Source organism: Chelonoidis abingdonii, chromosome 2 (assembly GCF_003597395.2).
Source record: "Chelonoidis abingdonii isolate Lonesome George chromosome 2, CheloAbing_2.0, whole genome shotgun sequence".
In the NCBI taxonomy this organism is placed as follows: Eukaryota; Metazoa; Chordata; order Testudines; family Testudinidae; genus Chelonoidis; species Chelonoidis abingdonii.
The window spans coordinates 95568348-95582756 of NC_133770.1; the positions used below are offsets into that span (position 1 = coordinate 95568348).

General features: G+C 47.0%; 1 protein-coding gene across 1 annotated transcript in view; it reads right to left on the reverse strand.

Moving 5' to 3' along the window:
* The window catches only part of ELMO1 (engulfment and cell motility 1), a 472781-nt gene that overhangs the window by 35013 nt on the left and 423359 nt on the right, over positions 1–14409 (reverse strand). The window contains exon 18 of the mRNA XM_032785439.2: positions 12672–12784. Coding sequence (XP_032641330.1) covers positions 12672–12784 — 113 coding nt within the window. The remainder of the gene's footprint in view (positions 1–12671; positions 12785–14409) is intronic.

The following is a 14409-nucleotide window of genomic DNA, read 5'->3' on the forward strand; positions in this document are numbered from 1 at the left end:
CTAGGCGGTGAGGTCGGAGCAAGACGTTGCGGAATGTAAGATCGCTGAGCCAAAGGCGGCATCATCTCTAGACTGCTTGACCAGTGCATAGTGGGATGCAAAAGTATGGACGGAAGACCAGGTAGCTGTGCAACATATTTCCTGGACGGGAACGTGGGCCAGGAAAGCAGCAGATGAGGCTTGAGCCTGAGTAGAGTGGGCGGTGAGATGGCCAATCGGGATGCGGGCCAAGTCATAGCATGTCCGGATACAGGACGTTACCCATGATGAGAGCCTCTGGGAAGAGATAGGCATGCCTTTCATACGCTCCGCGACCGCTATAAATAGCTGGGGCGAACGTCTGAAAGGTTTGGTCCTCTGAATGTAAAAGGCGAGGGCCCGGCGGACATCCAGGGTATGTAGTTGTTGGTCCCGGCGCGATGCGTGCGGCTTCGGGAAGAAGACCGATAGAAAAATGTCTTGATTAATGTGGAAGGCAGAGACTACCTTGGGAAGGAAAGCCGGGTGCGGTCATAGCTGTACCTTGTCCTCGTGGAAGATCGTGTACGGGGGGGTCTACCATCAAAGCACGAAGCTCAGATACTCGTCTGGCCGAGGTGATAGCAATGAGGAAGGCCCTCTTCCAGGACATGTACAGCAGTGAGCAAGTGGCTAACGGCTCAAAGGGAGGGGCCGTGAGCCTAGCTAATACAAGGTTGAAATCCCAGGTAGGGGAAGGGTGCTTAACCGGAGGGTAGAGTCGTTCCAAGCCCTTAAGGAACCTGGAAAATATAGGGTGAGAGAAGGTTGAACTGCCCGATTCCCCAGGATGGAAGGTGGAGATCGCGGCCAGATGCACCCTTATTGAAGAGAGCGCCAGGCCTTGCTCCTTGAGGTTCCATAAGTAGTCCAAGATAATGGGGACCGATACGGCTTCGGGAATAAGGTTACGTTGGGCACACCAATGGGAGAATCGTTTCCACTTGGCGAGATATGTCGCTCGCGTGGAAGGCTTTCTGCTTCCCAGGAGGACCTGTTGCACCGGCGTGGAACAGCGCAATTCGGATTGGTTTAGCCAGACAGCAGCCACGCTGTCAGGTGGAAGGACTGCAGGTCCAGGTGGTGAAGTCTGCCAAAGTCCTGTGTTATAAGGTCCAGGTAGAGTGGCAGAGGTATTGGGTCCGCTAGAGATAGGTTGAGCAGCATGGTGTACCAGTGCTGCCTCAGCCACGCCGGAGCGATCACGATTAGCCTGTCCCTGTGGAGCTTGAGCAGGACTCTGTGGACTAGGGGAAAGGGTGGAAAGGCATAAAGTAGATGACCTTCCCAGGGAATTAGGAACGCGTCCGAGAGGGAGCCCGGGGAGCGACCCTGCAGGGAGCAGAACACCTGGCATTTCCTGTTGTCCCTGGAGGCAAAGAGGTCTACCTGGGAAAGCCCCAATTCCGGAATACAGAAAGGAGGATGTCCAGACCGATGGACCATTCGTGGGACAGGAAGGACCTGCTCAGGTGATCCGCGAGAGAGTTCCGGACTCCTGGGAGAAAGGAGGCTACCAGGTCTATCGAGTGGGCTATACAGAAGTCCCACAGTCGCATCACCTCTTGACAAAGGAGGGGAAGACCGCGTCCCTCCTTGCTTGTTTATGTAATACATGGCTGTTGCGTTGTCTGTGAAAACTGCAACAAACCGGCCCTGTAGATGCTGCTGGAAGGTCTGGCACACCAGTCGGACCGCTCTCAGTTCACGGACATTGATGTGAAGCGCCAGCTCTTGAAAGGACCAAAGGCCCTGGGTGCAAAGATGCCCTAAGTGCGCACCCCAGCCGAGAGAGAAAGCGTCTGTTGTCAGAGACACCGAGGGCTGTGACGGATGGAACAGACGACCGGCACACACCAGGGAGGGCATCGGCCACCAGTTGAGGGAGCCCAGCACACTTGGTGGGATCGTGATTATCATGTCTATGGCATCCCTGTGTGGGCAACAGACTGAGGCGAGCCAAGTCTGAAGAGGACGCATGCGCAGCCTTGCGTGCTTCGTAATGAAAGTGCACGGAGCCATGTGACCGAGTAGGGTGAGGCCGGTGCGGACAGAGGTTGTTGGGAAGCTTTGTAGTCGCTGTATGAGGGAGACTATAGCCTGAAACCGCTGTGGGGGCAAGCTGGTTGTTGCAAGACTGGAGTCCAGCATGGCCCCTATGAACTCTATCCTCTGCGTAGGAAGCAGAATGGATTTGTCCAGATTGATAATCAGGCCTAGATGGGTGAATAGGTCCTTGATGACGTTTACATGTGCGGTGACCTGAGCCTCGGAGGTCCCTCGAAAAAGCCAGTCATCAAGATATGGGAAAACATATATTCGATGACGGCAGAGGGAGGCGGCGACTACCGCCATACATTTCGTGAATACCCGAGGGGCTGAGGAGAGGCCAAAGGGAAGGACCGCAAATTGGTCGTGTTGACAATTCACCACAAAGCGTAGGTACCTTTTGTGCGGAGGGTAAATTGCGATGTGGAAATATGCTTCCCTCATGTCTAGAGCAGCGTACCAATCTCCAGGATCCAGGGAAGGGATGATGTTTCCCAGGGACACCATGCGGAACTTGAACTTTCTCATGAATTTGTTCAGTCCTCGCAGGTCCAGGATAGGCCGGAGGCCCCCTTTTGCCTTGGGAATTAGGAAATATCTGGAATAGAACCCTGTGCCCCTTAATTCCTCTGGAACCTCCTCTATAGCTCCCATCGCAAGGAGCCTCGAAATCTCCTGCAGAAGGAGTTGCTCATGAGAAGGGTCCCTGAGGGAAGAGGAGGGAGGGTGGGAAGGAGGGGTTGAAACAAACTGAAGACGGTAGCCACACTCCACCGTGTGGAGGACCCAACGGTCCGACATTAGCTGGGACCTTGCAGGGAGGAATGCGGCAAGGTGGTTGGCGAACTGAAAAGGATCCTGGGAGGTAATTGGTACGGTGCTCTCGGGAGCACCCTCAAAAGTTTGGCTTCGGTCCCGCCGGTGGCTTGGTGGGACCGGAGTTGTTACCCCCCTGAGGCCCAGACTGTCGTCTGTGAGAGGTACGACCTCACCTTCTGGTGAAGTCCTGCCTTGGTCGAGGTGGGGGGTAGGGACGCTGAGGTTGGGACCAGATAGATCGTCTCTGAGTCTGCGGCGTATGCATTCCCAGCGAATGCATAATTACACGATTGTTCTTCAGACTCTGAAGCCAAGGGTCCGTCTTCTGGGAAAAGAGGCCCTGGCCATCAAAGGGTAGGTCCTGTATGGTATACTGAAGTTCAGGTGGCAGACTTGACGCCTGCAGCCACGATATACGCCGCATGGCAATCCCAGAGGCGACGGTTCTAGCTGCTGAATCGGCGGCATCCCGCGAGGCCTGGAGGGAGGTCCACGCAACTTTTTTCCCTTCCTCCAGGAGAGCTGTGAATTCCTGGCGGGAGTCCTGCTGGACGAGCTCTATAAACTTCCCTACTGCCTCCCAGGTGTTATAGCTGTACCTACTCAGGAGGGCTTGCTGGTTCGCCACCCTGAGTTGGAGGCCTCCCACGGAATAGATCTTTCTACCCAACAAATCCATGCGCCTGGCCTCTTTCGATTTAGGTGCAGAGCCTTGCTGGCCATGGCGCTCCCGTTCGTTGACGGACTGTACCACCAATGAACAAGGAGGAGGGTGTACATACAGGTACTCGTACCCCTTGGATGGTACCATGTATTTGCATTCAACCCCTTTGGCTGTGGGTGGTACGGATGCCAGGGATTGCCAGATGGTATCTGCTCTAGCCTGTATTGAGCGGATGAAGGGGAGGGCCACCCTGGTTGGAGCCTCCGCTGACAATATACTGACAACTGGGTCGTCCACCTCAGGAACTTCCTCCATGGGCAAGTTGATATGAGGGTGACGTGGCGCAGAAGGTCCTCGTGTGACCTGAGGTCAATTGGGGGCAGTCTAGATGTAGCCGTTCCCGCCACCACTTCATCCGGGGAAGAAGAGGATGAAACCCCAGGGACCAGCGGGTCTTGGAGAGACTCCTGGTCTTGGGGGATGTCCTGAGGCAGATCTTGTGGGTCTGTCACGTGGGTTGGAGATTCCTCCGTATCCGCCCGGGGAGGTCTGCTCACAGTGGTCTCTGGCGCCCGATGTTCAGAAGGGCCGGAGCACAGTGGGAGATACGGATCACCTTGGTTTTGGTGGTAGGCCCAAAAGGTGTCCAAAAAGGCCACTGATGAGGTCCCTGGTGGTTATCCGAATCCCCGTATGATGCAGTTTCTGCATGGGAGGAGCTCGACGGATGCCGAGATGGTCACAGTGGGGCGGAGACCGTTTGATGTGGGTCTCTGCATCCACTCGAACCATCCCTATGCGGTGCTGGAGAACGGTACCGAGAGTCATGACGGTGCCGGGAGTGGGACCGTGACCTGCGATCAGCGCGGTGCCGGGAGGTCGACCGGTGCCTGGAATCGCCATGCCGAGATCGGCTGCGAGAAGCATGGTGCCGCGAGTCATGCCGAGATCGGGAGTGGTGCCGGTAGTATCTGGACGGCGACCGGTACCTCGAGCAGTGCCGCGAGTACGACTGGTACCTTGATAGGGAACGGTTCTGGGACTGCAAGCGGCCACGGGACCGGGATCGATGGCGGGACCGCGGGTGTCTGTGGGACCTGGACCGGTACCTGCGAAGTTCCGTGGTACTGGGCGAAGAAGGTCTCATGAGGGCCGGCTTGCCTATGCACTGAGGGACCTGCACCGGTGGTGCCGGGGGTCAAGGCAGCTCAGGCTCCGTCAAGGCAATCAAGTCCCGTGCCACGGAGAACGTCTCCAGAGTGGAGGGCACAATAAGCTCAACCACGGGGTGTGCCGGGGAGCTGGTAGGCATCGGACTGGACGGCTTTTGTGAGGCCAGAATCAACGGTGCGGAGGTCGTCGGTGCCGCAGCAGATGACAGTGCCGGGCGGTCCAACTTGGCTAAGCGCTCGGACTGCGGTGTAGATATAGCAGCCGCAGGAGGCTTGTGCTTCTTGCTCCGTGGTGAGAGCGAACGGTGCCGGGCGGAAGCTCGGGCCGGTGATGGCTGATGTCTAGGAGCCTTCACTGTTGGCGTGCGCTCCGGTGCCGAGGAGGCACTTGTTCCTGGTGCCGCTGACGGTGCCGAGGACTGGGGAGTCAACGCTGCCTCCATCAGCAGTTGTTTTAGGCGAATGTCCTGCTCTTTTTTAGTCCAGGACTTGAACGCCTTACAGATGTGGCATTTGTCCGTAAGATGAGACTCACCCAAGCACTTAAGACAGGAGTCATGAGGGTCTCCTGTGGGCATCGGCCTATGACAGGCCGAGCACGGTTTGGAGCCCGGTTGAGCCGGGCATGGGGCCCGGTACCAGGGAAGGGGAAGGGGCTAACCCCCGATCCCTTTTAACTATCTACGATAACTACTACAGAACTAATAACTGAATACTAACTATACTTGAAGAAATCGAACTATATACACAATTACAATAGGAACGAGCGAATCGCTAGGGAGGTGGAGATCAGCTAAGCTGCGCTCCACTGTTCCAGTGACCGACACGGGCGGTAAGAAGGAACTGAGGAGCGGGGCGGGGGGGGGGAGCGGCAGGGGTATATATTTGGCACCATGGCGCCACTCCAGGGGACGCCCTGCCGGCCCACCGAGTGTTGCTACGGTAAAAATCTCCGACAAACGTGCACGCAGCGCGCGCGCACACCTAACTGGAATGGATATGAGCAAGCACTCGAAGAAGAACCTAAATTCCCTCATGGATTTCCACTACAACTTCAACAACCACCACCATTATTCTTTCTCTAGGACATTCCCACCACACTAACATCAACTTCCTGGACAGCTTCAACAATGGAACTTCGCAGTTCCATACACAAGAAACTCCTGGATCACCACACCTACCTTCACAGATCCAGTAATCACCCTGAATACATCAAGAAATCTGTTATCTACAGCCAAGCACTCAGATACCACAGAATATACTCTGAGGAGAAAGTCTGGGATATACACCTGAACACATGCAAAACTGCCTTCATCAAACAACATTTCACTGGAGAAGTAGATCGCATCACAGAATGTGTCACTCAAATACCCCGATAGAATCTGTTTCGATACAGAACTAACCCCCCTCCAATTGCACAGCTCTAGTAAACACCTACCATCCCACACTGGCACCCATACAGGGTATCATCAAACAAGTACAACCCATACGCAATGGGAGCCACATCCTGAAAGAAATCTTTCCTCAACCCCCACTTCTGGCCTTCAAATAACCCCTCAACCTCTCCACGTCATCATCAGAAGCAAGCTCCCACAGACCAAGACACATCAACTTGAAGTGGCACCAGACCTACCAGAACAACAGATACAACCTGCAGACATATGTCCACTGCTATGATGATCAACACACCTTTCAAGATCCATAGGTCCTACACGTGCTTATCACAACATGTGGTGTACCTCATCCAGTGCACTAAACGCCCCAATAACAACTATGTGTGTGAAATGTGACAATCACTATGGTCTCGAATGAATGCACACAGACAAATAAGAGACAAAAACATCATATCAAAAAGCACTCACTCAATATCTGACCTCAGTCTTCATCCTCAAAGGAAACCTGCACCACACCTTAAAAGACAAGCCTGGGAACTTAAATTCATCACTTTGCTAGATACTAAAAATCATGGACTGAATAGAGACACTGAATTAATGGCTTATTATAAGTCTATAACCCACTTAACCATTACCCCCTTCCCTTCGCCATCTCCTTCCCCCCCACTCCTCTGACTTGAGGGGTGTTAATGGGCTACATCACCTTGAATGGCCCCTTGAAATATGTATTAACTACTTATGCTAAACAATCTGTTCCACCCTTGTATTTAGCTATGACACTGTGAGTACATTTCCCAGACTTGAAGAATTCTGTGTAAGCTTGAAAGCTTGTTTTTCACACCAACAGAAGTTGGTCCAATAAAAGATATTACCTCATCCACCTTGTCTCGCTAAATGGCATTTTACCACTTTATTAAATTTAGAATGCCAGCTCTCAAATTGTAATCTGAGGACCACTGGTGAGCCCTTGCTGATGGTCTTCACAGTGTCGGCTCTTCACATGGTGCTGTTTCCAAATGCATTAAAGGCAGCTAAGATACATTAAACGGTTTCCTAATATTACTGTTCCATGTAAACTGTATGCTGTGGGTGCCATAACAGTGTTATCTGATTAGGAACAGGAAAGGAAGTGGTCCACATGGTCACAAACAAGAGAAGAGGTGGCCCACGACCCAAGTTTTATACTGAAATATGATCCATACTATAAACAATTAAAGAATCCTTGGGCAAAAAATTCACACCAACTATAGCCTGTGGTCTTCTGGTGCTCTTAAAATATAGGTAACTAAATGACCGTGCACATTTCAATATTGCTATGGTTAGATTCACTATCTTTCTTTTCAATGTTTTGAATTTATATTCAAGTACTTTTTCTCCCTCTGTAAATGGTCTTTATTTATTATTTTAATTAACCTGAATATTTAGACAGAGATCACTGTGGCCTACATAAGACTTCTATGTGAGCCTTAATTAATTGATTTGCAGAGCTACTTGAGGTATTAGGTTAACCAATTACCCCTCAACAAACTCTCAGATTTCTATTTTTGCATTTTTATTTTTATAAAATGAGAGTAGGTGGAGGAGGCTGCCTGTGGAAAAGAGAATGCTGCAGAACCTAAAAGGAAAAAGGATGTGTTTTGAATTAACTATTTTCAATTAACGCTGATTCATCTCTCCTCCTGGTTAGTGGAGACATTCAGCACAAACCGCAAATGACTTTTTTTCCCTTTAAAATCCTATCGCTAGTCCCCTTTAAAAAGATGCCGCCCCTGCGTTGTTAATTTCAAGGGTTATATAAATCAGGCTTCCTACTCCATGCAAAAACTACTACCCAAGAGTCTTTGGCTGCAGTACATAGTTTCCCACTTTATGAAGATTAAAGAGAAACTGTATGTTATTAAAGACAAAAGGGCATTTCTTCCAAAATAATGCACCCAACAACATGAACCATGGGTGTGCTGGGTGACAATGGCAATATATCTATTATGCCCAATAAAACTCACCTACAGGAAGGCTTTTCTACTACTTAGCTCCACCAGAAATAACTTTGAGAGTTATCGAGTGCTCTGTGAGCTTTTGCTTGGTTCTCTGCCCCTTTCTTTCCAGGCTAAACTATGGGAGCAGTCAGATCACTCCACATTCTCAACTGGCTAACTGACAGACGATAGTCACCATTTTAACAAAATAGTGATTCATGAAGCATTATGATCTGACATTACTCAATGGCCTAAGAGCACACAGTCTGTTTTTCCATTTCACTCTTCTTTATTCAGAAAGTATTCCAAAATCAGAATACTAGTACAGGCATTCCCTTGTGAAACATACCAGGTAAAAGGTCGCTCATTGTTTGGAAGCTTTTAGGGGTAACATATAGGGAAGCTGTCTCTCTCTCTCTCTCTATATATATATTTTAATCCACAAGCCCTTCAGAGGTCCTGCTAGGGCAACAATGAAAGACTTCTTGATATAGTGAGAGAGCTCATGCTGTTACAATAACCCCATTTTCAAGTACAAAAGGCAGTGATATGACTATAGATACTCCATATTCCATTTCAAGACCACCCCACTGAGGCAGTCATTGGCTTGGAGGATTTCCAGCTAAATCCAAATTAGAAAAAGATTGACCCCTCTAAGAGTGACAAGGTTTGCAAGCGCTCTACTCATTATTTCTTAAGTCAATTCTTTCAACCCACTGTGACTAACCATGTGTATCCTATCACCTGTTCAGACAACAGTCTTAATAGAAGTTTGCTCTGGAGTCTTTATCCCAGAATAATGCCAGTTAATTATTTTTAAATAGGCAATTAAATGGTTTTAGTTTCTGATGGGTGGCCTTGTTAAGATACCTCTTTGCACATTCTGCAGACTTGGAACATTTGCCCCAGGGGTTATATTAAAATTAATCATAAAAAGGATGCATCAAGATGCATGCATAATAAATCAGAGTAACTACATGACCTTACTGTTGTAACCATTGTCCTTTCTCCTTACCACCCCCGCCCTCCTTGTTACTGGAGTTTTGTTCTTTTTCCAATTACTTATCTTAAGCCTAAACTTTCAGATTTGTGGAGATTGGCTCAGCTTGTATGCACACAAGAGAGGTGAGAAGAAGACTCATGGTGGTATCCTCACTTTGCACTCATTATTATTAGCTATTTGTTTTGCAGTAGCACCTAAAAGTCCCATTCAAGGAACCAAGGCCTCATTGTACTAGACACCACAGGCACATGCAACAGCAATGCCCCTCTGCCATGTACATTGGCCAAACCGGACAGTCTCTACGCAAAAGAATAAATGGACACAAATCTGACATCAGGAATCATAACATTCAAAAACCAGTAGGAGAACACTTCAGCTTCTCTGGTCACTGAGTGACAGACTTGAAGGTGGCAATTTTGCAATAGAAAAGTTTCAAAAAGAGACTACAGTGAGAAACTGCTCAACTGGAATTAATTTGCAAACTAGATACCATTAACTTGGACTTGAATAGAGACTGGGAATGGCTGGGTCATTACACAAATGGAATCTATTTCACCATGTTAAGTATCCTCACACTTTCTTGTCAACTCTCTGAAATGGGCCATCTTGATTATATCTACAAAAGTTTTTTTTCTCTTGCTTATAATAGCTCATCTTAATTAATTAGCCTCTTAGAGCTGGTATGGCAACTTCCACCTTTTCATGTTCGTATGTATCTTCTTACTATATGTTCCATTCTATGCACCTGATGAAGTGGGCTGCAGCCCAGGAAAGCTTATGCTAAAATAAATTTATAAGTCTCTTAGGTGCCACAAGTACTCCTGTTCTTTTTGCGGATACAGACTAACACGGCTGATACTCTGAAACCTGTAACAAAAAAGACACTACCTGTCTCAAATTGCTTACAGTCTAAGTAAGCCATCACGGTCCTTACTTTTTATTGGGCACAAGGTCTCTGTGAGTTTAGCATCATAAGCTTCCTTGATATGAGCAGGCCGCCTGTGTGGGAGGAGGAGCATATGCAAGCACCTTTGCAAAACGTGGAGCAGAAGCTGTCCCTGACTCAGTAAAAATGTATGCTAGCGCTTCTGATGGAGCGCAGTGGTGGCACCCCCTTCAAAGTGCAGAAGTATCCTAAGAGCACGGTTATAGCCCACAGATAAGTCAGCTCTATGGGGGAGTGTGGTGGGTTTCCTTCACCCCTTGAGCACTCCACTGCCATCTGGTCGTAGTGCTGCCATTCTCCTCGGCTACCAGTGTCCCCTTGCAGGCTGTCAGCTGGCCTCTGTGGGCCTTATGTCACTTGGCCCTCTGGCTGGGCCCTTCAGGGGTACGACAAACTCAAAAATTAGAAACAGGTCCTTGCCCATCAGGGCCAATAATAAACAAACTAGTTTCTTACTCTTTCTGGGTTAGAGTCCCTGCCAGGGGTTGAATCAGCAGAGTTCCCTCTTATTCCCGGCCACTAACTGTGGCCAGTAATAGTCCCTGATCCAGCCTGGTTCCTCTGGGTGCAGCCTATGGAGCATCTCTCCTTGCTCCTCTGGCTCCAGCTAGGAACTGACTTGTGGACAGCAGGCAGCTACCTTTTATTTCAGCCTGCTGAGCCTTGGTTGACTGTTGCTGGTCCATAGCCGTTCTGACTGCCAGCAGCCAAATCTTGCTGGTTTCCCAAAGGGCTGCTCTGTTCTTCACAGAGAACTGTTTCCTGGGGTGGGGTGCAGCAGAATAGTGGGGCCTCCAGTAGGGGACCACAAAGACCTGGTACACCCAGTCACCGGGAGGGACCATGTCTTTTATTTGCCTGCAAAGCAGCATGCACACCTATGGTGCTGGATAAATATGATACTAAAGCAATTAATCTGATTGTCCAATATAGTTCTTTGCAAGGCGTGGTGCAAGGAACTTTTTGACCAGGGGCCGGATTTTAAACTTGTGTAGATCAGTATAATTCTGTTGAGGTGAATGGAGCTACACCAATATATACCAGTTAAGAATCTGGCTCATGTTTTTTTGAACTGACACTAGTTTAAAACAATCCTTTACTTAAAGAACCAAAAATATTCCATCTTTCCTTTAGAGATTTGCCCAAACAACCTTTTACCCAACCCTCTTTCCTCTTTGGTGGTTCAGATAAAATGGATCCCAGATCCAAACAATCCCAGGATTTTGGTTAGGTTTAGTAAAACCAAAGCCAGGTGATGATTGCCAAACCAAAGCAAGTCTCCTTGACCACTCAGCAACTGTGCAGAAGATGCTGCTGTTGCTGCTGAGAATGTACATTTCACATGTCTCTACAGATCTCTATAAACATTTATAATAGCACACTGATGGGTTTTTTTTCTGAAAATCCTGTGCAATAGATTGATCACATATTATTAAACATTAAGATTATAAAGATTTAAAACTGAATGACTTGGCCGTCTTTTCTTCATCTTCATTTTCATCCTGGAAAATTTTACAAATTTGCAATTTTCCAAAAACATCCATCAGCTTTGGTTAAGGACACTGCACTGCTTATCTTCTAGGATGAGAATATTGCCGGCACTATATTTTATGCCCAGAAAGCTTATTTTCATATCAATCTCTAGTTCTCAAATATTTATCTCTCTAGATTTACTCCCAGCTTTTATAGTTTTCTAATTCATGTTGCATTTACAGTAAAAATAAAAGTATAGAAATGTGAATCATCAAAATGCGGGTGGGAGTGGTCGGGTGCATGGAGGCAAATTTTGGAACCAACTTTGGGTAGCATGTTGAATACACAGTTTCTCTCCTGAACTTCTGCTCCTGAGGAAGAAGGGGGCTACTGTTCAGGGAAAACAGTCATGTAGAGTGTGGTTTGGTAAAGTGAGCTGTACAATCCAAAACTGAGCAATGGTGCATGTGGCTGAGAAGACAGCTCTTCTATGCCTATAATTTATTCATCCCAAGGGACATAGGTTATGGATTTGAGTACTTTTTAAAATCTGCTAGCTTTTGAAATATTTAAGCATCACATTATGTTTAATGTAAACGATCAAAAAAGAAGAAAATTAAGGACGGGAAGTAACTAGAAAGGGGTGGTGAGTTGTGCTCAGCACAAGTAAAAGTGATGGGTCTTTGATGAGATATATAAATAATTAGTAGTTCAGTTTAAAAGCAGTCTTTTAAAAAAGAATGTTCAGGTTCTGAATACCACAGTAACTATGTGTTATTAATTTACAGCCTCATTTTCCACAGGCAGGTAGAGCTTTTGACCTTGTCATCAGCAAAGTACTAGAAGATCAAGAGAGCGTGCACGGTATTTAACTCTTGCTGCAAAACCCTTGCTTCAGATTTTGTCAAATGCTGGGCCTAAAATGACTGGACTTATTCCAAAGGTCAGAGTTCATATGAGGAAAATAAAAAAATTCCCACTGAAGCATAGGACACTCAAGAATGAAATTAACTAAAAGATTCCTTGGTTAATTCCTTTTAAGAAAAGTCTTCACAGTTGGGTCTAAAAACTAATACTGCCAATAAGTTATGCTCCTGAGCTAAACTAGAATAGAGAAATAACAGTGAAATGCCAGACTATCCAGGCCTAAGCAGTACCTTGTCGCCGTCGACTATTGAGTTTCCTAAAGCAGGTGCCTTCAACAAGTCGGTTAAGACGTTGCTGTTTGATCAGCTCTAAGATTTCAGGCTGAATCTTCTCTTTTAGCTCCCTGGAACAAACAAACAAACAAAAAAACTTTTTAGATTTATTCACATACCATCTTTTCTCACTGAGACAGACAGCGTCACAAGAGACTCAGCTTGATTTTGAGGATAGCAGTCTTACTTCAGCACCCAATCTGGTTCAAGGAGAGAAGTTGTCTAGTGGCTGGCATGCTTAGATTCATTACTTAGATTCATTAAGAATACATAAAGGAGAGGTTGAAACATCAACTTGACATCAAGTCTAGTAAGACTAAGATGTAACTGAATGTGTAGAGGGGTCATAAAATATGAAGTGTATCAAGACCATAATTTTGAGTTGCTGTGTGAATAAAGTAATACCAGACATCACTGTGTATAGCAGTAATCACAGTCGAGACTCAGGAAAGGAGTGCAATTGTAGAGGTAAACCAAAATTCCTCCCTTCTGGAAAACATCAGAGCTTCCATCTATGTTGATTGCTATGTTCATGTATCACTTTATCTCACATGCCCTCTGCATGCAGAAACCCCACTGAAATCATAGTAAATTCTGGGCATAAAGATTGCGTCCTTAATCAGATATGCCATAATCCTCCCAGGTACTAGTTAAATGCTTATGTATATTGGAACAGGAGTTCTTGATGCAATCTGCTGTACATTTACAGCTGTGAAAAAATTATCCATTCAAATAAGAAGTGACTAGAACTATAGAAACAAACTACCTTTAGAAAGTGTTTTATTCGTACTCTTACGACTATTTTCAAACACCATAGTTTTCCCACAGAGCGCCATGGTATGAACATTCTGCATGGTATTCATACACTGTCAAGAGACTTTAGTACTTGAATAGGTTTCTTGGTTTTCCAAGCTGGCTAACTTCCCCACGCTCTTTAGGAAAGAGATGGAGAAAAGGCCCCCAAATACAACAGCAATGAGACACAATTTGGATTGGTTTAGCAGTTCTTTAATACAGTGTACATCTCACCGAAATGGCCTCAAGTGTCCGAGCACAGTATAAAGGACAGTTTGATATTCATGCAGTTCAAGACAGAAATTGGATAATTATCACCAAAGTGCACAGAATCATAACACTATAGAAATTAGACATGGAAAACCTAACAAGGCCATCTAGTACATCCCAGTCCAACTGGTCAGGTTCAGTGTTTCTTCCTCAGGCCAAGCACTGTATAGTGCTTGACACAAATTGGTGGTCCTCTAAATAAGAATACCTGAGAAAAATTAAATAATTCTCATTTATCCACTGCCAAACAGGTTTACCAGGTGGCTCACCGAATATAGAGAGCACATTATCTCTGCTCTAAAGAGCTCATTGCCTAAACAGACAGCATGCAGGCAAGGCACAGGGGAAATGTGGACTTACAAATTAACAAGGTTATAGAAGTGATGTGAGGTAAATCCCACTCCCCTCTCCTCCCCTCCCTTTTGTTAACTCCCATGTTTCTTCCTCTCCCTCTGCCCCCCCCCCCATTGTTGTTGGGCAACATAAACCAGAGGCAGAGAGTGAATTTGAACACTAGCCAATCCAAAAATAAATAAAAACCCTCAAACGTGGCTCAGTATCCAAAGGCTGTCTTATCATAAGACAGAGGGAGGAGGGAGCCTTCTCTCCACTGATATGGCCTGAAACACTT